Here is a 22,300-nt window from a genome sequence, read left to right as displayed (position 1 = left end):
AAAAAGTGTGTGAAATCATCTTACAAAAAAAGACAGCACCAATACAATTCAAAATTTTCAAGATGGTCTGGTAAGTCAATTCTGGCGAGTCAATTATGGCCCTTTTGGCATACTTAGAGTCTAGTATACCAAAAAGATCGAAGAGAGCTCCGGCCGTTTCCTGTTTATCCCGTTTTTGAGGACGAATAGTCAAAGGGGTCAGACGAAAAAAAAACTCAAGGGAAAAATCGTGTAAAAAAGCCACAGGACTAATATAATTGCTACAAACTTCAATTGATGATACTTTGCTTGCATAATGCAAAGAATTTGTGACTTCCTCCGTGCCTTTACAAAGACGACTCTTAAATTTTGTAGGATCTATTCTATTTCACCCTTTGAGCGATTTGCTCGCTAGTAGCACCCGCACTTTCTATGTTGAACAGCAAGGAAATAGCTAAGTAACTTTCAGTTGGCGTATACAGTTGCCGTACCGTACGTCACTGGGTTAATGCCCTTAGCTAGAGCCTGAGCCGTTTTGTGCAGTAAACATCATTTTTCCCTCTCGAACTGTTCTGAAAAACTTATCTCGAACTGTTCGCGAATTAGACTATTTGTTGTTAGAAGTCAAAATTAATTATAATTTAATGGAACTTTTTAAGAATGGATAACATCTAACAATGCCGTAACTATAACCGACTTAGCACTGCAGTTTTTCAAATCATCATGCAAACAAAAGAACGATTGACATCTAAATAGTTGATCATCTGAAAGGCCTCGACCTGAAATCATCCCTTCAACTGGTTGAAGATTTCGTTTAGAAACTTTGATATGAGGTCACAAGTAAAGTACCACTGTCTGTCCTCAACTGGTTGCTTATCGGGATGATATCCAGGAATCACTTTCAGCAGCAACTGAAAATAAATAACTCGTCCAATTATTTCCTTACAGGAAACTCTGCTTAACTGGCCAGAAATTGATACTAACTTAACCGAATAATGTTGGGTGAACTGCTCTCAAGCGACCGGCGAGAAGTTGACTCTGATACCAGCCAGCTTGGACTTAGGAAGGCGAACACCAGGGGGCGCATTAGGGAGGTTGGGAGGTTTGAAGGGGGGTGGGTTCGAGGTGGAATTGAATAATTTCGTTTAAAAGCAATTGAAAAATTTATATGAATACAAAAAGGATCGCTGCAAACATTCTGCAATTATTGGTGCATTTTCAAAAGTTGAAGGCAGCGAATTCTAAGCTCAAAAACGATAATAGTCGATGTGCGTTAGCACAAAAAATTCCAGCTTATGCCCAACTATTTATTAAAACATGAAAACGTAATACAAACTTATCTCAGACGTATTAAAACTCTCAATAAAAGCTTCTGGATCAGCGCGGTTTTTAAAACTCGAGAACACTTTTCAGTCCAGTTAGAATGTGGTTTTAAAAAGATCTATAATGTACTGCGATATGATGTTTCTTAACGATTGCCCCATAAGTGTGACACTTTAAACATTTAGCTGAGTGTTTTTCATTGAGCAAACTAAAACATACACCGGTTTTGGGCTTCACATCGTAAGTATTTAGTTTTTCAGCAATTATAAATATATCCTGCAGATTGTCAAAAATCAGCCGCCGTTGATTCCCATAACCCCATTGGGATTGAAAAAAAAAACAAAAAAGAATAAAAATTGAAGTTTTGACGTTTTAAAAACAGTTTTAAAGTGCGAACTTTAATTCAAGTCATAGTTAGAGTTACCACTATTCGTTAATGAGAGGATACATGGGGTAGTATGCATTCCAATAAGCATTAGACAACCAAGGATACAATTTCACAATTTACTAAAAGTTTGAGTCAGAGAGCTCAGTTTTAAAGATTGGACTTGAAAATAAACAAAAAAATCTATGTATTTTACCTAAACTTAGTGTCCATAAAAACAAAGACTTAGTTAGAAAAGAAATTTTTTCTTTCTGTTGCGTCGCAACACTTATTTTTGTTAATTAGACTTGCTTTAAACGCTTTAAAGACTTAAATGCTTTATGCTTAAGAAGAACTCAAGCTCAAAAGGAAACAAGTGTTCGTGATAAAATCAGATGAAATTATGATTTCTTAGTTCAAATCACGTGGTAATTTATTGTTGCATTTGTTGAAGAAGTCATCTTGAATTGAAGTTTTGAAGCTCTCAGAATATGAAGGTCAAAAGGTTGTTTACCGCAACATAACCCGGCCTCCTTGAACGAGTTCAATTGAAAAGTAATATTGAAGTCACCTGAGACCTTTTGACACAAGACACTTCACAGAAAATTTTTGACGAGGAAATTGTTTTCTGAAAATTGATTGTTGTTTGCCTTGTTGTCATCTTTGTCGTTGTAGTCGTCATCGTCGTCTTTGTCGTTGTCGTCATCATCATCCTCGTGGTCATTATGATCATCATCATTGTGGTCATCATAGTCATCATTGCTATCATGCAGGTGAATGATTAAAGATAAGCAATACAGGCTTCAAAATATTGATTGCTGGTGTTTTTGACTTGAATATTGATTGCTCATTGTCTACGGAACGCTTATCTTCCGGTCTTTACGAAATGGGCTGTGCTGCTGACTTGTCAATCCTCATCCATTGAGTTATCCGCTGTCTTCCTTCTCCAATGGTACATGTCTTCCTTCTCCAATGGTACATCCATTGAGTCATCCGGTTTTTCCTTCTCCAATGTTACAAGTCGGCTTACTGGTCTTATGTAGAGTCCTGTTTGAGTTTTAACTTGGACTACTCGTACTATCTTGTCATTTCCGTCGAATATTTTTGTAATCCTTACCAGTGGCCATATCATTGCAGGCGTGTTGTCTTCCTTGATGATAACAATATCATTGACGGCGTGCTTTTGCTTGTTATCGTGCCATTGTGGTCGATGTTGACGATGTTGAGGTGTTGTCAAGTAGTCCACGGACCACTTTTTCCAAAATTGTCTGACAATGTTGTTGATGCTTTTGAACCGTCTGCTTAGTGTCCTGTTGTCTTCTTGAGATGGCTCCGGCAAACCTGTTAGTGGGCGTCCAATGAGAAAGTGAGCGGGTGTTAGTGCTGAAGGGTCATTGGCATCGCTAGAGGTGGCTATCAGCGGGCGAGAATTGAGGATGGCCTCAATTTGAGTGATCAAGGTTGTGAAATTCTCAAAAGACATCTTTGTTGTCCCCACAGTCCTGTAAAAATGTCTCTTCATGGATTTTATTGCGGCTTCCCAGAGACCTCCGAAATGAGGCGTCCGTGGAGGAATTGTCAACCAGTTTATCTGATGTCTTGTAGTGAAGGCATCTACCAGTTCCTTGAATTCTCTGTCCATTAATAATTTACGAAATTCAATTTCTACCCGAGTTCCAATGAAAGTCCTTGAGTTGTCACTATCAATATTTTTTCGGGCAGTCCACGTCGTGCTGTAAAACGCTTTATGGCGTCCAGACAGTCCTCTTTGGTCAACGTTGTCACTGTTTCCATATGGACGGCCTTTGTGCTGAAACATACAAAAAGGGCAACATACGTTTTCTGCAATTTTCCGCTGCTGTCTTTTGTGCTGAGAGGTCCACAGTAGTCCAAACCAGTGTGGGTGAAAGCAAATGATGAAACAACACGTTCTTTTGGCAGATCTCCCATTTTAGGCTGAAGAATCCTGGCGACGTGGCGAATGCAGGGCTTGCAGTTGTAAATAATTTTTTTAACAGCTGATAGTCCTCCGGGTATCCAAATTGTTTGTCGAAGATAAAACAATGTTAACTGTGGGCCTCCATGTAAGTTCCTTGTATGAGCTTCCCGAATCAGAAGCACTGTGATTGGAGAATCTTTGGGAATAAGGATAGGAAACTTCTTGTCTATGTTGTATGGCGAATTTGCTAGTCGTCCGCCCACGCGACCAACTTTATTGTCTGGGTCGTAGAAGGGAGAAAGTTTGAAAAGTCGTCCTCTTTTTGGCAAAAACTATTTTTTTTTGTTTTGTGGTATTGTTGATTAATTCTTCTTCACTTGTACCTACATGTTGCTCCAAATCGTTGAATCTTGTTGGTTTATCTAAAATACCTAATTGAGCTGTACAAAGCTTACCTACCTGAACCTTACCAATCTTGCCTACCTCAACCTTACCAGCCTTACTTATCTCAACCTTACCAACCTTACTTACCTCACCTTGACCAACCTTACCTTCCTTAACCTTACCAACCTCAACCTTACCTACCTCAACCTCACCAACTTTACCTACCGCAACCTTACCAAGGGGTTTATGACAATACACATTCTCCGAAATGTTGTTACCTTTCCCTTCTGTCATTGATGAAGATGATTGACTAACAATGGCATCAAACTCTTGCAAGTAAAGTTTTTGAATCAGGCTTTATATGGCAATCCGTTCAAAGTAAAGATCTGAAGACCTGAGTTGAAGTGACTGAAATTCAGATGATATTACAGCTTCCGACTTTTTCTGTTGACATCTTTTTGATGATAGGTTCCTCTTCTGTGAGTAGCATTTGGTATGGGATTTTGTTGGATCTGTTCTGCTGAAAATGTTTTTCTGGCTTTTTTGTTTGGCCTTCTGAATGAATTTCTTGACATAACAAAAAATTCGAACCAGTTTTCCAAACGAGGATGTTCGATAAATTAGCAGAACTATTGAGGTGTTCTCCTGAGTAACAACCATTGTTGTTTGCTTCAGTGTTTCTCCTTGCACTTCGGTGTTCACTGCATGCTGATGTTCCGCAATTGATTCCGACTTCGGCCAATAATCTTCGCTTTTTTCTATCCAGCTGGGTCCTTTCAACCAAAGGCTGTGTTTGGCTAGGTTTACGGCTGAGATTCCTCGTGATATGCAATCAGCAGGATTCTCCTCCGTCGGCACGAAATTCCAATTGCTGGATGGAATGAGTTTCTGAATTTTTGCAACACGGTTGGCAACGAATGTTTTCCACTTTCTTGGAAAGTCTTGCAGCCAAGCCAGTGTTACCGTTGAATCTGTCCAAGCGTACACTTTTGGTGTCGGGAATAGTTGATCGTTCAAAGATGATGATACCGCTTCCACCAAATTTGCTTCAAGAAGTGCTGCACAAAGTTCCGACCGGGGAACGCACAAACTCCTTATTGGTGCAACTCTGGTCTTTACTGTCAACATCCTTGTGTGAACTGTTCCGTCGAAAGATTGTCGTATATACACAACTGCGGCGTAGACTGTAGTTAATGCATCACAGAAGACATGAAGTTCAATGTCCGATGATGCTGGCGAGATTGAAAATACCTTTCTGGGCAGTGTAATAGTTTCCAATTCCTTCAGTTGAAATCTGAGTCGGCTGTACTGTTGCTGAAGGCATTTCGACAAAGCCTCGTCCCATCCAAGTCGGTCCATCCAAAGCAGTTGCACAAAAGATTTGAACTGAATTGTTGTAGGTGAAAACCATCCCAACGGATCAAAGAGCCGTGTAACTTCTGACAGTATTTCGCGTTTTGTAGATGGTGTCTTTTCGCCTAGTTTTGCTGTGAAACTGAAGTGGTCTGGATTTGGGTTCCACTTCACGCCTAAAGTTTTTATACTGTAGTCGTCGCTTTTAATTGTCATCTCGTCGTTAGTTTCTCGAAAGTTTGCAGGTAGTCTTTCAACAACTTCTGGGTTACTTGAAGTCCACTTGCGAATCTCAAACCCTGCCTTTGAAAGAACTGCTATGATTGAGTCCTGCAGTTTCATTGCACTTTCCAGATCGGGTGCTAGCTGTACATTTCTGTCAGTAACATCTTCCGCTAAAACCTGTAATGGGCGAATAGAATGGAACGCTGATGATGCTATTCCGTACGTGACACGTGTCATCCTAAATGGCTTTTTATCTGTTGAGTTCGGTTCCCTCCAAAGTAGTCGATGATAGTCCTTATCTTCGGTATCCAGTTGCACTTGTCTGTACATTTTTGCAATGTCTGCTGAAAGGTTTACAGGATACATACGGAAACAAATCAGGATGTTGAATAGCTCTTTCTGGATCTTGGGTCCCACCATCAGTCTGTCGTTCAAAGAAATTCCACTGGTAGTCTTTGCTGAACCATCAAAGACTACACGCAGCTTCGTAGTTGTAGTTGAGTCTTTGAACACACAGTGATGGCTGAGATAATAGCTTTTCTCTATTGGCAGTAGCATCTCCTTTGCTGATACTTCTTCCATATGTCCTAGTTTAATGAACTCATTGATGAACTCGTTGTATCTTCTGTACAGATCAGGCTGTTTTTGAAGTCTATGAAGGAGACTTCTAAGTCTTCGTCGTGCTTGCTGCTGGGAATCCCCCAGTTCTCCAATTTCGTTCTTTAACGGCAGTTTTACAATGAACCTTCCTTCAGGGCTTCTTCGTGGGGTTGACTTGAAGTGTTCTTCACATCTTCTTTCTTCGTCGGTCAGATGTTTAGTTGCAAGCACTTCCTCGATTTCCCAAAAACGCTGCAATCTGTCTTCAATTGATGACACAAGTAGGTTTCCAAACTGGAAGAATTGGAAGTTTGCTCGTTTTCGCGTCCAATTATTAACCAAGCGAATACTGAGAGCCGATAAGTAACGGGGATGTTTGGTTCTTTCAGTCTGTTGTTCCCAACCATCAAGTCCTCGTAGTATCCAGCTCCAATGACTAGATCAATTTGGGCGGGCTTGTTAAAGTCGGGATCAGCCAACTGTAGTTCCTTTACTGTCTCCCAATTGTCTGTGTTGATGTACCGAGAAGGTAAATCGTTTGTCGTTTTCGTTAAAACTGACGCGTCAATGATAATTGGTGCTTTGTTTTTTGGTTGAAGGCAAAGGTCGACGATTAGTTGAGACTTCATTTCCTCCGAGTCCAAAAACACGAGTATTGTTCCTCTTTCTCTTTAGCTGAACTCTTTGTACTGCAGCTTCAGTTACAAGATTATTTTGAGATGCAGAGTCAAGAATTCCTCGCAGATATACTATTTCTCCTTGGACATTAACTGGAACAATTGCTGTCTGAAGAAAAATTTCCTGTGTCTTGTCGTCATGGGTGAGGGCTGCTGTTATCTTTTGATCGATAGTTATTTATTCTGCATTACTGCTTGAAGCTCCAGATGTAACCTTCTCCTGTTCCCTTGCGTTGGCTTTGCGGCTGTTTCCAAACAATTTTTTCAATTGATTGACTTGATGCGCTTCTTCTCGATGCAACAACGTGTGGTGCTTTTGTCCACATTGGCGGCACGAAGAACAATTGCAACTCTCTGCTCGGTGTCCTGGTCGTAGACAATTGAAACAAAGTCCTTTGACTTTGATCAGCTGGGCTCGCTCCTTGACACCTAAACCTTTGAACTTATCACATTTGAAAATTCTCTGTTCCTCTTCACAACACTTATTTTTGTTAATTAGACTTGCTTTAAACGCTTTAAAGACTTAAATGCTTTATGCTTAAGAAGAACTCAAGCTCAAAAGGAAACAAGTGTTCGTGATAAAATCAGATGAAATTATGATTTCTTAGTTCAAATCACGTGGTAATTTATTGTTGCATTTGTTGAAGAAGTCATCTTGAATTGAAGTTTTGAAGCTCTCGGAATATGAATGTCAAAAGGTTGTTTACCGCAACACTTTCACTCATCTGCAAAATTGTACCATTAAGTTCAATTTCAAATGAACAGGAGCAAATCGATCAGGGGGAGGGGCAACAAAAGAAAAAAACCAGCAGGTAAAAAAATTATGTTCAGTTTGCGGAGTCGTAAAATGTCCGCCGTTGATTCCATAACCCCGATCAGGACTGATAAAAACACAGAAAAAGAGAGAAAATTGATTTTAGTATAAAACAATTTTTAAAATACAAACAATTTCGATGTCATTTTGTTGTTTGGCATAAACCCATTTTCTAATGAGAGGATTCGGCGGCTAGTATCAATAACAGATAGCTTTAGAGATGGCAACTAAGACTTATAAAACAAAGCTCAGATCTTTTCCATTTGCCCCCCAGTACGGTATGCACCCCAGTTACAGAGTAGTTGCAATTACATGGTACATCACCATTTAAAGATATGGCACGTGCGTCTGGGGGTTGTAAACAAGATGCACGCACTAAGTTGCGGGGGCACAAACGGAAAAGAACCCAAAGCTCAAATAGGGCTCAAATTGGGCTTCATGGAGTTTATCCCGTTTCTGTTCTTGATTTCATTTTTTTCGGATCTTTTACTATTGTTCACCCCCCCTCCAGCTTAATGGGTGCATATTATTTGCGACCCCCGACGCACGTAACATATTTGGACATAATGGTTTGCTATGTAATAGAAATAGCACGTGCTCTGTAATTGGGGGGCCATAATGCACTGGGGGCACAAACGGAAAACATCCCATTTTTCGATATGGGCATGACTCAATTTAGATCGCTCTACTGAGTAACTGTTGATTGAAAGCACTTTGAGCAATGTAAAGATATAAAGTAAAATGACGTTTTATTTGCCATGGAACAAAAACAGGAGCACAAAATGGCCGGCTGAGAAGATGAGAGCGGCCTTTAAACTTCGAACATGACCGGCTAACGTCGAATTGCTCAAGCGATTGGTGGGAGCTCTAATATATTGCAGCCTGCTTCAGTAGTGGGAGGAGGAAGGAGGTAGTTAGTAGATAGGAGGAGAGTGACAGCAGTTCACTTAGGAAATTCAAATGACGCCATCAGAGGCTATTATATATAACCAATAAAATTTAAAATTCGGACAATTTTCATTTAATTTTTAGCATTCAACTGCCTAAAATTTTTTCCACCTGCTTAAAATTGTAAATGAGAAAAATTAGATCACTCACAGCACAACAATTCAAAGGCGTAAAAGTCACTCATAACAGATCAAGCAAAAATATTGAATAACAGAGCCAGCAGATTGCCGGAAAATAGCCGCCGCTGACGCGCTTGATGCACATCGAGATTGAAACAGAAAAAAAAGAGACAAATTGACTAATTTTTTCTGAATTTTTCTAAGTGTCTAAAAATCTTCTAATTTGGCGTGCAGTTTCAGTAAAATTCTGAATTAATAAATCATTCAGATTCTCAACTGAAAGCTAATAAGCTTAATACCGATATTAGTTAGCAAACACTCTAATGAACTTCGATAACATAATTCGGTGGCTTTATCGGTTTATCCCTTCTCTTTTGATTTTGCTCATTCGACTTTGACCGTTTTCACTATATTGCATATTTCAATGCTTGAAAAAAAATAAAAATCGAATCAGTTGAAAAAGTGAGTGAAGTAAGCCAGAAGTCAAACACGAAAATCATGATTTATGTAAAACGAAAAAGGGGATCATAAGGTAAAACAAATTCAAAAAATAGCCGGAAGATTTCCGAAAACGAATCAAAGAGTCGTCTTCTCTCTGAAAAAAAAACTTTTAAAATCAACTGGTACTTACTAAAGTGACTACTAAAACTAAATAATTCGGTCAAAATTTAAAAATGAAAAAACCACGAAGTCCATTACTCCTGCATTTAATGCCAGCAAAAATTACTACGAAAATCGTTTTACGGAATTGGAAACATCAAACTGTTCAAACGGCAAAGTACAAGCTATGTTATGCTGTTAAATTTTTCTAATTCGAGGAAAAATTTAAAGCTGCAAAAAAAGTATTACATATATATCAACGTCCGTAATTTTTCTCATTGAAAACAATAATTTATACCACAAATGGTAATAGCTTAATAACTAAATAAATCCTAATTTGTAGTTGTCTTTAAAAATCCCAAGGAACGATGATGAAACTAAACAATGACCAATAAAATTATCAAGTCAGAAATTAATCATGAAAAAGGCTTTTAAGAACGATCAATATTCAAAACTAGAAAAACTTATATTACCAAAATCTAACCCTACTAATAATCCCAAAAAAAAACTGTCAACCAAAAATTTTAACAGTGAATCTAGCAGAAACTCAGTGCTATAATGTATTTCAAATCATTAAAAGAAATGAAAAACTCTTAATGAAAAATTTTTTAAAATCAAGACTAAAATTGTTAGTTCAAATCAAATTATTCACTGAAAAATCAAAACCGATAAAAATATAAACATTGGGAGATTGTTGGACAGATACATGCTACAGTGTGGAACAGACAGAGATTGTAAAAAGATTTAAAAAATGGTCCGCATTTTTTTTCAAAAATCAAAAAGCAAATTCTAGTTAAAATTCAAACTGAAAACCATTTAGCAAAATTAACTTGGATTTTTCATTTTTGAGCAATCGAGATTCAAAAAGTTGCCTAACCATCTTCCTCTCTCAGTAAAATTTATAAACTGTTCAAGTTCGAAACAAACAAATTGAAAAAAATGGCCAATTTTTTTTTACTTAATTTCAAATGCTTATTACCAAAAACTACTTCAATTAATAATAGATCGAAACAATTAATTCTGACGGTGCAGATGAAGAAATTTAAAAAGATTTAAAAGTAAACTACAAAATACAACAAAACTGGGGAAAATGGGAGAAAAACCGCCGAAACCGGATTAGTTTGGGTACACTTTTAAAAATGAAAAAAATTTCACGTCATAAGAGGCACCCAATTGATTAATTATCAAAAAGGCATTGCCATATTTACTATGTGGAATAAAAAAAAGTCCGCTCAGAGCTCTAAAAATGACGAAATGGATGGAAAAAAGCCAAAAAATTTACTTAGAACTGAGAATTGTGAATAAATGTCGCGCTTGAAACACTTTATTAGGCACTCAAATACATTTTGGAATCAATTTCTGAGAGTTACATTTTCATGCAGAGAAAATGAAAATTTATATCTACAAAAAAAACATTTGCAACATAAAATTTGCCAAATAGACGAAAACACTGCTAAAAACTGTCATCTATATGCGCTAAAATCACTTTCCAAGGTCAAAAAGTCATTCACTCAACGCAGCACATTATCATATAACTTCTCTTGCTCAGAAAACATTAATTCACAATGCAATTTTGCTCACTTTTGCTTTCAGGTCAAAATGGCGTTTAAACTTTGTAATTCTTGTTTAAAAAAATACATAAGAAAACTAAAGCTCCTCCTCGAGTCGTAAAAAGGAGATCGCCTAATTAATAGTCTTTCAGGATGCTGACGGCAGCTATTAAAAAACAAAGCACTCAGATTGCCGGAATTGACGGACTAGACGCACATCAGGATTCCCGGAACATCGGGACCAAAAACGAAGAAATTGACAAAACATTTTCTTAAGTTTCGAAAATTGTTCTAATTCAGTGTGCAGTTTCCGTTGGATTCTAAACTAATACTTAACTCAACTTCTACAATGGAGGTTGTTAAGCTTAATACTAGTATCAGCTAGCAATCGCTCTAGTGAACTTTGATTACCCAATGCACTATGACTGAACGACCGGACTTTGTCTGTTGTCCGTTTCTTATGATTTTGCTCTTTTGACATCAACCGTTTTTACTACATTGCGTAGTTCACTGCTTTGAAAAAATAAAAGTCCATTTAATTGAAACAATGAATGAAGTAAGCCAGAAGTCAAACGCCAAAATCATGGCTTACGTATAACGAAAAACGCGATCAAAAGGTAAAGCGAATTAAGAGAAACATAGCAGGACAAGTCCTGACGTACAATTCAAAAATTTATCATTGAGTAAACGAAAAACTAGACCTCGAACGGACTGAGTTAATTGGGAAAAGCAATTTAAAAAATCAGAAAAAAACTTCAAAAAAATCTGAAGATCAGTGTCAAAATGCCGCATGTGGACAAAAGAAGACAGCTAGCGAGAAATAGAATTTTGGCTCAAACAGAAAACAAGGAGTGGAGTAAGATATGAATGGATTGGGAAAACCATTTAGAAAAAACCGATCCAAAAATATGAAAAAAAAACATGAAATCAAATTGAAATTGCCGCATAAGAACAAAAAAACCACTAGCGAGCAAGCCAATTTCTGTCAAACACTGTTTTCTCACTCTACTTTAAAATTAGATTGACAGAAATTCAAAAATCAAAACCACTCGCTTTTTTTGCTCCACTTCTTTTTCGGCGTGAACAAAATCAACACTCGAATTTCTTTTCAAAAATTATGGAAATGGAAGAACAGATCCTACGGAGAAAAAAAAGATGTTAAAAAAAAAAACCTAGCCGGATAAATTCTGGAAACAACTCGAAGGAAAAAAATTAACCCCCCTAACTAACATAAAATTAGTCTACTAAATAACCACAATAACTAACATAATGTTTATCCTACTGAAAATCAGTAATTACTTTAAAACATGAAAATGAAAAAGAATGAATAAGTATCTGACCCGTGAAGACAATAAAGCATGTGATGAAAACTTCACATTGAGTTCCAAGATTTAAAAAAAATTGCGAAAACCCATGCAATACGTTTAGTTTTATTTCGTTGAACCTCTGCCAATGGTGAGAAAAGACCAAGACAAATTTTAGAGTAGAGAAACCGGAGATAAGAGAAAGGAAATGAAGAACAAAACTAATAAAATTCTGTAAAATTGAAGGAAATTTAGCCACAACTTATTGCTCGGCTGCCAATATTTTGAATTCAAATCATTATTTTAAAAAACTTCTAATACTACTTTTGGTCAAGCGTCTACAAATCCAAAGCTTTGTCGATTTATAAAAGTAAAAACGAATAACGAAAAAATGGAAAAAAGTTAGAAACTTAAAATATCTGTCATTTGAAAATGCACAAAAAACTTTAACAACACTTCTAAAACAGTTCTGATTAAAATCTAGAACTCTAAAGAGTAGCAAAATCTATACAATAAAAAGATTTGTGCAAATATAAGCAAAAAAAACACTAAAACTCGCTGAAATCTTCTTAAAAATTACTCAACTATCTTTAACAAATTGCCCTAAAAATAAAATTAAAACCATCAACATGCATCAAAAACAACTAGTTAGGGCTATAGGCATCCCCAAATGCTGAAAAAAATGAAAAAAACAAAAAAACATATGAAAACAATTTGAAACAAAGTCTTAAAGAAAAGTTATGCTTTTTTGAATTAACGAGAGCTCATAGAGCCAAAAGAAAACGTTAATTGGAGCAAATAGAAATTTGAAAAACTTTCAAAAGAATAGGCAAGCAAAACAGGCTAAAACACTTTTCTGAGATTAGAAACAAAACGAAACACAGCAAAAAAATTAAGAGAAATTATTAAGAATTTGTTATTTCATTCTCATTTTTCCTCACAAAAAAATCGTTTAATACCATTGAAACTCTATTTACTTGGTATCTAAAGTCTTTATAATTAATATACATCTATTCAAAGCCCGTACAAAGCAGTATAACAAAACAAAACGCAAACAATTTTTAAAATTCATTTAAAATTCATGAAAATTGATGAAAAACCTGCAAAATGGTATAAAATTGACCAGAAACCTACAAACCACTATCAAAACAATCCCAAAAATTTTACAATATCATAAAAAATCGAAACCAAAAAATACACAAAACACAGTTTTAAAAACACGCACTTGAACTCAAAATTTCGCTGGCTTACAGAAATTTTTTTTCACACCACAATTTCTCGTTCCCTCGAGAACAGCAGAATGAACAAAAAATCACTCTCTTTTCGCTCCACTGTTCAGGATCAAAATCACTCCAACATTTTTCACGCATTTCATTTCCTGCTTTGAAATTCATTCCAACTAAATTGATTTAAAAAAAGGACTTCTCCAATACTCCTCTTCGAGTCGTAATGAAAAAGACAGCGCCCTAATACAATTCAAATTGTTTGAAATAGAAAAAAAGGATAGCGTCTAAATCATAGCCGATTGAGAGGCGGACGGCGGCTATTAAAAACCTATATAGTTAGCTTTTCTGGAAAGTTCTTTTGTTTTCATTTCAAAATATCGATTTTGATTTAAAGAGCTACTTAATTGTTGATGATCATTTTTCAGAGTTTGAGTAAAAATATGCACTTCTGCTTCTTGTTGTTAGAGATCAATGCCTGCTCAATAAATCAGTGACAAGTTTAATTTGCAGCGAACCGGCTGGGCTTCTCGGTTTTCATTTAACCGTTTCAATAGTTAATTTGGACAGTCAATGAAGCCAACTGTCTTGACGTTACCTCTTAACAGATGTTATAAAACTATATAACTTAAAAGCAGGTCAAAATACGGGTATTAAATATCCTACGTTTGATTTGCTGTTTATTTAACCTTTTTCTTGGCGTCTCCATCGGCGTTCATGAGATTTTCTAGTTTGAATGCCGGAACCTTAGGTGGATACTTATCGACAATCTTTAAAACCTCCGTTTTCAACTGCAATGCTACATTGCCCCTGCAACTATCCAGAAAAGCTTTGACCTCTTTCAACTCTTTCTCGAATTTTTTCTTTTCCGCTTCAATCTTCTCATACTCGCTTTGAAGAGTGTCTTTTTGCAGCTCACGTAAATTATTTTCAGCATCTTTGTACCAGTCATGAAACGTCACGTTTCTGGGACTCAAAGACAGTCCAAGTTCTATACTTTTCTTCAAATACTCTCTTGCTTTGAATTTGCTATTCTGAAGTTTAAGAACTTTGTATTGATATGTTCCCATTCTGCTCATTAGCAGTGCTTCAAGTTCTATGTCCTTTTCTCTGACTTGGGTCCAAGCAAAGTGATACAAATCGTACACATCGTAAACTTTATCGAAGTCCAATTCTTCAGTTTCGAGCATCACTTTTCGATGTTCTTCATCAGCAATTTTCAGCGCCATTCGCCCAACTGTCTGAGTCATTTCGATGAAAGTTTCTTCTTCCAAAATTTCAATTTCGTCATCTAAGTCCTCTAAGTATTCCTTGACAGACTCGCTCAGGGAGTTCATGCTCTTCGATTCTCTGAATATCTTTCTGAAGCTTTCGATTGGTCTGCGGATCTCTTAAAAAAATTCAACATCACATTAATAATTAATGGTCTTTGCAAGGGTTGGAGTGGGGGATAACACGCATGTGCGAGCAATAAGAGGACACATCTCTTCTGTGCCAGATTTTAAAATGCCAGATTTCAATTTTCCAAGATCCTGTTTCAAGCGAGGTTACGTGAATTTTCTTAAGCTCACGTCAAAATTCTGGCTTGCATCTCAAACCGTTGGGTTGTTCTCGATTACTGAGACCTTCTCAGTGCCTTTATCAGAGTCACGTAATGAACAAATGAACACTCGAGTTCGACAAATGTATACCAACAAAGAACTAAAACATGGTCATATTTGGGTCCTTGTAACCCGGTTTTTCCGGAAATCAATGCCAACCATAGAAAGATCTTGCAGCAAGAAAATGTTTTTTTTTGCAAACAAAGAAGAGTAAAAAAAATGTTTTCATTTATAATATAAAATGTTAACGAGTCTGCATATTACCAGAGATTACTAAGAAAGTTTGAAAAGATAATAGTCAATTTAGTACTTTTATTGCATTCTGTTAGGAGTTCATTGACCCCTGAAGATTGTTCTCAGATGCCTAAGTTGGGAGGATTAAAAATCGTAGTGCTCATTCTTATTCACCGGACAGGGAATGTTATATATGGGATGCCAATACGCAATTACCAAAGACAAAAACAGCAGTTTTAAAAGCTATGAAGCCCGGTTAAACAAAGATGGATTTTCCTCTGTCTAGAAAACCAATGATGTAATTTTTCAGAAGGCCCAGAGTAAAATAGTCTACTATTCATTTTTTAAACATTTTCAATGGATTTGCAATGCAAAGTTAAAAAGCAGTAGAATTATTTCCTTAACCTGACTGTGATTGGGTTTTTGCTGACTTCAAGGAAATGAATAATAAGATGTTTGTTTGCCAGTCTTTTTCCAGCAATGTTCTCTAAACCGTTACTAATAATATACTCTTGTAGGCGTTCAATTTTTCAGTCAATTCTCGGTACTTTCATTTTTTTCGTCAACTCCTAGATGTTAAGTTTTTGACTGTTGTAGACGTCAACCTCTTTGCGTGAGTTCGAACTAAAATCAAGTTTTCTCAAAGAACATGATCTTAAGTCATCTGTTTATCTTGTCAATAAACTGTAAAATACTTTTGGTTGTACCTCCATCAGCTAAGACACCATATTGAATTACCGGCTGCGCTAACTTTGTTCCTCTGCCATATTCTTAGAAGCGGTAGAACACAGCAGTGAACTGATTTAGTTTTTTTGACAAAATGAACTGTGCTACTTGCAATATAGCTGGTGCTCAGCAATGACACGTAAGTATTTAGAATTGTTCGCGTTTTCCACTGCTTCGTATTTCATTAAAAAGCTGTTCGTTGCACTCCACTCTTTTTTTCTATGCTCATAGTCCTCATTGTTTTTATTTTCAATGTTAGCTTACTTTGATATAACCAATGTGTAACATTACTTAAAGCCCGTTAGCCGCTTTTGTTTGCGGTTGTTTTTGTACTTTTTGTTTTTATAGCTGCAACATTAACATAGATATTTTCATTTGTACTCCAAAGTTACACAAGGTGTCATTTAGATACGGAAGGAGTAGCAGCGGAGCAGGGATTGGAAGCTTGAGGTTCCATTTTTTTTTATTTGCAAAATTTTGTTTTTTTTTTTAAAACAACTTCTGTCGTGTTAGAACTTGATTAAACTTATTAGTTTGGCCCTCAAACCAAAGTTTGCACATTTCTGTAAAAGGATGCAGTGTTCAAATGTGTCCAATGTTTTCGTTAGGTCTACGAGCATTATTTTGATGTTGCTAGATCCTTCTGTTTTTATTCAATCTAATAACTTCTAACTAAACAACAATGGCGTTTGCAGTGTTATGATTTGAACATATCGAATTTGATTATTTTTTAGCATCTTGTTTTTTAAAAACATTTCATTAGTCTATCAAAAGAAAAGGATTAGAAAATGTTCCCAAAAATTGGTAGAGGTGATATAGGGCTGTATTTCTCAGGATTATTTATGTCGCCAAATTATTGAACTGGCTTTATTGACGCAATTTTCAATACCATCGGAAAAATTCTTCTCTTGAAACATTGGTTAAATATCAAGGTCAGAACTGGTGAGAAAGTTCCCGGATCTCTTCTGTTTTGGCCCCCAGCGCTTTTGTTGACCCCCAGTTACAAACTCGTGTTGTTATTTAGCACGTTACTATGTAAAAAATTGCTGGTGCGTCAAGGGTCATAAAACGTACATTCCCACTAAGTGGTAGGCAACAGAATAGATCCTAGTTTTCAATACGGATTCAGAAGAAACATAACAAAAAGTAATGCAATCTGTGCTGTATTTTCTTTTCCTTTTGCAATTGCCGCAAGGAAATTGTTCTCTTCAATTTTAGTTTAAAAAACGTTGAATTTAATTGTGTCGCACTTTCAGTTTGTTTTGTTGATTGAAATGACTTTGGCCGTTAAGAACCTACTGACGCAAAAAGATTACTTAGATTTTCGATTTTCTGCTCAAGGAAATCGTCTTTGGCTGTTTCATCGTTTGACATTTTATGTACAACATTATCAACAAAAATGAATAATTTTTGGTTCGTTTTTCCGGCTTCATGGGCAATTTTCTTTTAATATTATTCTGCATTTCTGAATCTAAATTCTCAATTGCCCCAAATTGCTATCAAGCATCACATTGCACTACAACACATGTTTCCATGTTGTCTCCAGACACTTTTGCTACAAGTTCATGTTGAAAACAAGTGTTGAAAAGTTCATAAATTGTTGAACAAGCTAATCATAATCCCAATTGACCAATTGTTCCAGGGCTTTTGCAAACGGTGAAATTTATATGCAAGGCCCACTTTTCGTTCTTCAGTCAAATTTTCTTTTTTTGTTTACGCATCGAAGTGAAGAAAAGGAACCATCATTTAGCCCATAAACAAATGTAGCTCTTAAAGACTACTTTTCAAAAAAACAACATTTTTTTACAGGCTGAGAAACAGGAACTGTTTATAATTTTTAAAAAAAAACATGGAAAAAGGAAAAGCATTAAGGGTGTTAACTAAACGGGAATTTTTATTAATATTAACAATTTAATATAATTGTTATGATAAGGTTAATCATGCATTTAATTATAGTTATATTGAATTATGCAAAATTATTTGAGAACTAGCGTTTTGAAAAGCAAGTATTCAAAAGACAAAAAGGATAAAAAGAAAGACAAAAAACTGAAATTGACAGAATTTTCAAAAACTTTTTACAGGCCCTTAGTTTTCCTGGTAACCATTTAAGCAACAGAATCTAAATTATTAAAAAAAAAACAAAAAACGTTTACGACTCAGAAAGCAAAACGAAAAAAAATTAACAAAAAGAGCGAAGATATACATTTAACTTCTTCTTGTTCAATGAATCATAAATCATTTTTAGAACTATACTGCACATTATAAATAATTTTTCTGCTTTTTTGCCGACAATTGTATCCAAATGGACAATTGTGGCACATAAAAGGTAGAAGAAAACTATAGGAAACATTTTTCTAACGAAACAGAAGACAAACAATTTCGCATTACTTTGTTTATGTTCTCCGTGGTTTCTCTGGCCTCCTAAATCAACTGTTTTGAGTGCCAACGAGGACCTCTATATCTCAAACCATTTGATTAATCGATCAGAAGAGGAACATTCAAAAATTTTTTCGAAGTGAGTAAGGATAAATGAAAACTTTTTTTGCTGAACAAAAACTTATTGATGAAAAATTTATAAGGCATTTACACGCAGATAGAACCAAAAAACCATAAACCTTGAGCTTACCTTTACAAATTTTCGGCGTTGACCGTATTTGAGATTTTCGTTGCAGGCGGAACAGGAAAAATAATGTCAGCAGAATAAATGAAAAATGTGTTTTTTTTCCAGTTTGTATTTTGTTGGATAAATCACAAATCTTTCAAAAAAAATTTGCTTTGATCTACAGTCAGTCACTTTTTTCGCCAATAAAAAAATTCGCAAATAAAAAAATATCAAGAAATCAATCGTTTATTGTCGCTGTCAGAAACAATCTCAACTCTGGAAAGCAATTTGGAAAAATGAAAAATCAAATGTTTTTGTAAATTGTTGCGCAATTTTACACAAAACAATGTAAACTTGGAGTGTAATTCTATTGTAACTAATTACAGAAAAATCATCTTATGAAAACTCAAAACGATAAAACTGGAAAATTCCCTGACATCAGATTAAACTGATTACATTTTTGCACGATTGGATGGTCACGTCTGATAAGCAATTCAATTTATCGGAAATTTTGCAAAAAAAAATATTTGTTTTCATTCAACAAACAGGTAATATTTTGAATCAGGCTAGAAATTTTTTCTCTGAATTGCTGCACAAATTGTGTTTACCTGCGGAAAGCAATCTTTTAATCCAACTAAAGGCTCTATATGTCCATAAAAATTTCATATTTTCTTACTGGGAATTTTTCAACAGAAGAGTAGAAAAAACCATAAGTTGAGAAAACCCATAATAATTTTTGTCTTTTAAAACACTGCAACAATTTTCTCAACTTATGTTTGGTAGCTTTACAAAACTTGTTCATTATTGACTCAAAATTGACTGAATCATTGGATTATAGAGTTCACTAGGGTGAGTTAAATGATATTCATAAGATCAGTACTTCAGCAAGAAAATTGTCCATTACTTTTGACTTTTCACAATTCGGTTTGTCAGGTAATCGTCGCCATTTTTTTACTTAATTAAAACTGTACTACTAAATTAAACATGGGTCCTAATATTGCACATTAATTAAAATTAACTTGGCAGAAATTCTTTTTCGTGAAGACAAATCCTAACTGCTCTAAATTCTGATGAGTTCAGGTTATTTGGTTACTTTTTGATGAGAAATAGTATGAACTTAATCTTTACATAGACTGATTGGTATATAATTATTGAGTGGAGTACACTTTAAAACAGATACAATTAGATGAGAGAAAACAGTCAATTTATTCTTGACTAATTCTGGTATGTAAACTGGCCGCTGTAAAGTTTTCATGCAAATTACTGTCTGTATCGGTTTAGGAGGAATTTTCTTTTCGACTGTGTACTCTTGCCGAATTTTAACTGGCTAGAAGGTTGTTTTATATTGCAAAACTTTTGACAATGCATGCGATTTTACATCTCTCAGAGATATAGCAAAATAAGTTTCTGAGTTTTTCTGTTTTCATATTAAAGAAAGCTTCTATCAATGTTGATTGGGAAAAATTGCTGCAATTTGAACTTTTTAATCTGAGATCAAAGAGAATTTTTGAAAAAGTTGTGGTATTTTGCAAAATTTAGTGCTACGCAGAGCCCTGCATGAGCCGTCTTGTTATTTTACCAATTCGTATCTGAAAGTAATTGTCAAAGAACTAAATTTATTACCTTCAAAACTGTATTTGGCTGCTCTGTCCTCGTTCTTTTCCAAATAAACCACCCCATTTGAGAAAAAATATCTGCCAATTTTGTAATAAAGCGCCGCTTTCGCTTCCCAAGTGTTGTTGTGTACACCGACAGCCATTGCGTTTAAGATCGAATCTTTGCTCAAATTTTCGAAAGACATTTCGAAATCTGCTACCATGGTATCAATTCTCTCCTCTAATCCGTCGAAATCGTTGCTATCTTCTGTAAGTAACTTCAAATAAGTAACCCAGTTAAAGTATTTTGAAATTGTCTCGAGTGACAATATGCTAATATCACCGCAGTAACGGCTTGGGTTGTCAATGATAAATTGGAATTTGTGCTCTAAATTCTTCCAGATCAAAGCCAAGGCTTTTTGTTTCTGCTGTTTATCGGTAGCGGCCAGCGCTGCATTGCTGTAACATTTGTAGCATTCGTCAATCCAGTATTCAACTAGAGCCGGGGACTTGTTAGCTGGGTCTTTATTTTCAAATACAGTCGCGTCTTGTAGACATTTTTGAAAACTCATCACGTTTTTAGCCATTTTTTCACGTCTTTCGCAAATCGAATTTGGTGCTGTAAAGATTTGCGCTGTGAACGAACAGAAATGTGAACAAGCAAAATTTCAACGATTTCGCCACTATGAAGGGAAATTTACGTCAACGATTAAAGTTAAATTTTTCAAACTATCTGATTTGGACAAAAAGTGAGGCAAATTTCCTATGTGAAAAAAGTTAAAATATCACGCATCCTGTCGCTCTTTTCAGGAAACAATCAGAAAAAAAACAGTTGATGTATATCTTTCCTCTAAAATATAGCTAGAGTGAACAAAACGTGCAAACTATACGAAGGTCGAAAGTAAGTCAGCGCCTGACAATTTGATAAAGTAAAAATCAAATTCGTGCTTTACGGTACAAATTATAAATTTTATTCATTAAATTTAATCGACAATATATCCAAAACCATGTTTTAAAGGTTAGAGAACCCAGGCTATAATTTCATTCGTCGCCAAATTCTCGAGGCAGATATTTCAGTTTGAAAGATTGAACTTAGACTTAAAGAACTAAAATTCTAATTTTTGCCCTAAACTTAATATCCTATTTGAAGACACCGTGTTTAGGCCAAAAAAATAGACTTCGTTAGAAATCTAACTTTTGACACTTGAACCAAACCGCTATAAATAATGGGCTGCTTCGCTATCTGAGACGGAGACGTTTGGTTTAATTCAACTCATGTATATATTGGATCTTTTCCGCTTCTGCCCCCCCCCCCAGTACGTTATGCTCCCCCCAGTAACAGAGCACGTGTCATTACATAGTAAATCATTATGTAAAAATATTGCACGTGCGTCTGGGGGTTGCAAATAATATGCACCCACTAAGCTGGGGGGCACAAACGGAAAAGATCCTATATATTTTTAAGAAAAATACGGATCTATTCCGTTTCGCCTCCCCCCCCATCTTATTGGGCATAAATTTTTTATGACCCCCAGGCGCGCGTGCTATTTTCTTACATAGTAACGTGCTATATAACAACATTTAATTTGTAATTGGGGGGTCATAAAAAACACTGGGGGCCGAAACAGAATAGATCCAAAAAAAAAATTTTCGTCTCTAGTCTGCAAAATTGAACACTTCGTACATTCAACGCTTTGGTATCCTTTGCTTCTCTGAATACATTAGAACAAAGTTTTAGTCCCCCTCGGGCATCGTGCCAGTCAAATTACTAAATCCCTGGGGCGAATAATATTATGTTCTAGCATATGCTTAGACGTGTAAGCTTGTGCGGAAAACAGTGACAGATGGTAAAAACTATTTCAGATATTCCCCGAAATAAAGAAACTCCGTCACATTTGTCCGCAATGCTGGTTTCTGAGCACGCTAAGCGTACAGAACAGTGAAAAGATTTTGTCGCAGTTGTTCAGGCTCTGGATCAAGTTGTCTGCGCCATCTCTGCTGCTCAATGTTACACCATCTAATTATCACAATAGTTGACAAATTCTCATTTAGACCACAATTGCGATAAAAACAGAATAATTTGAGTTTTGAGATGAAATCGGTACATAATTTATCATTACACTACAAATATTACCACACG

At 35.8% G+C, this 22,300-nt stretch overlaps 1 protein-coding gene across 2 annotated transcripts; it reads right to left on the bottom strand.

The window, feature by feature from the left end:
* Positions 1-602: 602 nt before the first annotated feature.
* Positions 603-22,266, bottom strand: LOC142351445 (uncharacterized). Of its 2 annotated transcripts, none has more exons than XM_075403456.1 (4): positions 22,054-22,266; positions 20,189-20,794; positions 14,092-14,792; positions 603-890 (listed from the first exon to the last, which is right to left on the bottom strand). In XM_075403456.1, exons 2-4 carry the CDS (start codon positions 20,745-20,747, stop codon positions 765-767), a joined length of 1,386 nt encoding a protein of 461 aa, XP_075259571.1. In that variant the 5' UTR covers positions 20,748-20,794; positions 22,054-22,266; the 3' UTR covers positions 603-764. The 2 variants fall into 2 exon arrangements, with proteins under 2 accessions (XP_075259571.1, XP_075259572.1); XM_075403457.1 differs by having other exon boundaries at positions 22,094-22,266.
* Positions 22,267-22,300: the final 34 nt, after the last annotated feature.

Source organism: Convolutriloba macropyga, chromosome 13 (genome assembly GCF_964194025.1).
Source record: "Convolutriloba macropyga chromosome 13, txConMacr16.3, whole genome shotgun sequence".
NCBI lineage: Eukaryota > Metazoa > Xenacoelomorpha > Acoela > Convolutidae > Convolutriloba > Convolutriloba macropyga.
This window is presented reverse-complemented; position numbering and strand designations above follow the sequence as displayed.

What these genes read in the sequence shown, in the direction of transcription:
- LOC142351445 (XM_075403456.1), bottom strand. Translation starts at nt 20,747, where the DNA reads ATGGCTAAAAACGTGATGAGTTTTCAAAAATGTCTACAAGACGCGACT. An exon ending in AGCCAAATACAGTTTTGAAG is followed by an intron (nt 14,793 to 20,188) that starts GTAATAAATTTA and finishes AATTTTTTTAAG; the next exon opens with AGATCCGCAGACCAATCGAA. An exon ending in ATGGAGACGCCAAGAAAAAG is followed by an intron (nt 891 to 14,091) that starts GTTAAATAAACA and finishes ATTTATTTTCAG; the next exon opens with TTGCTGCTGAAAGTGATTCC.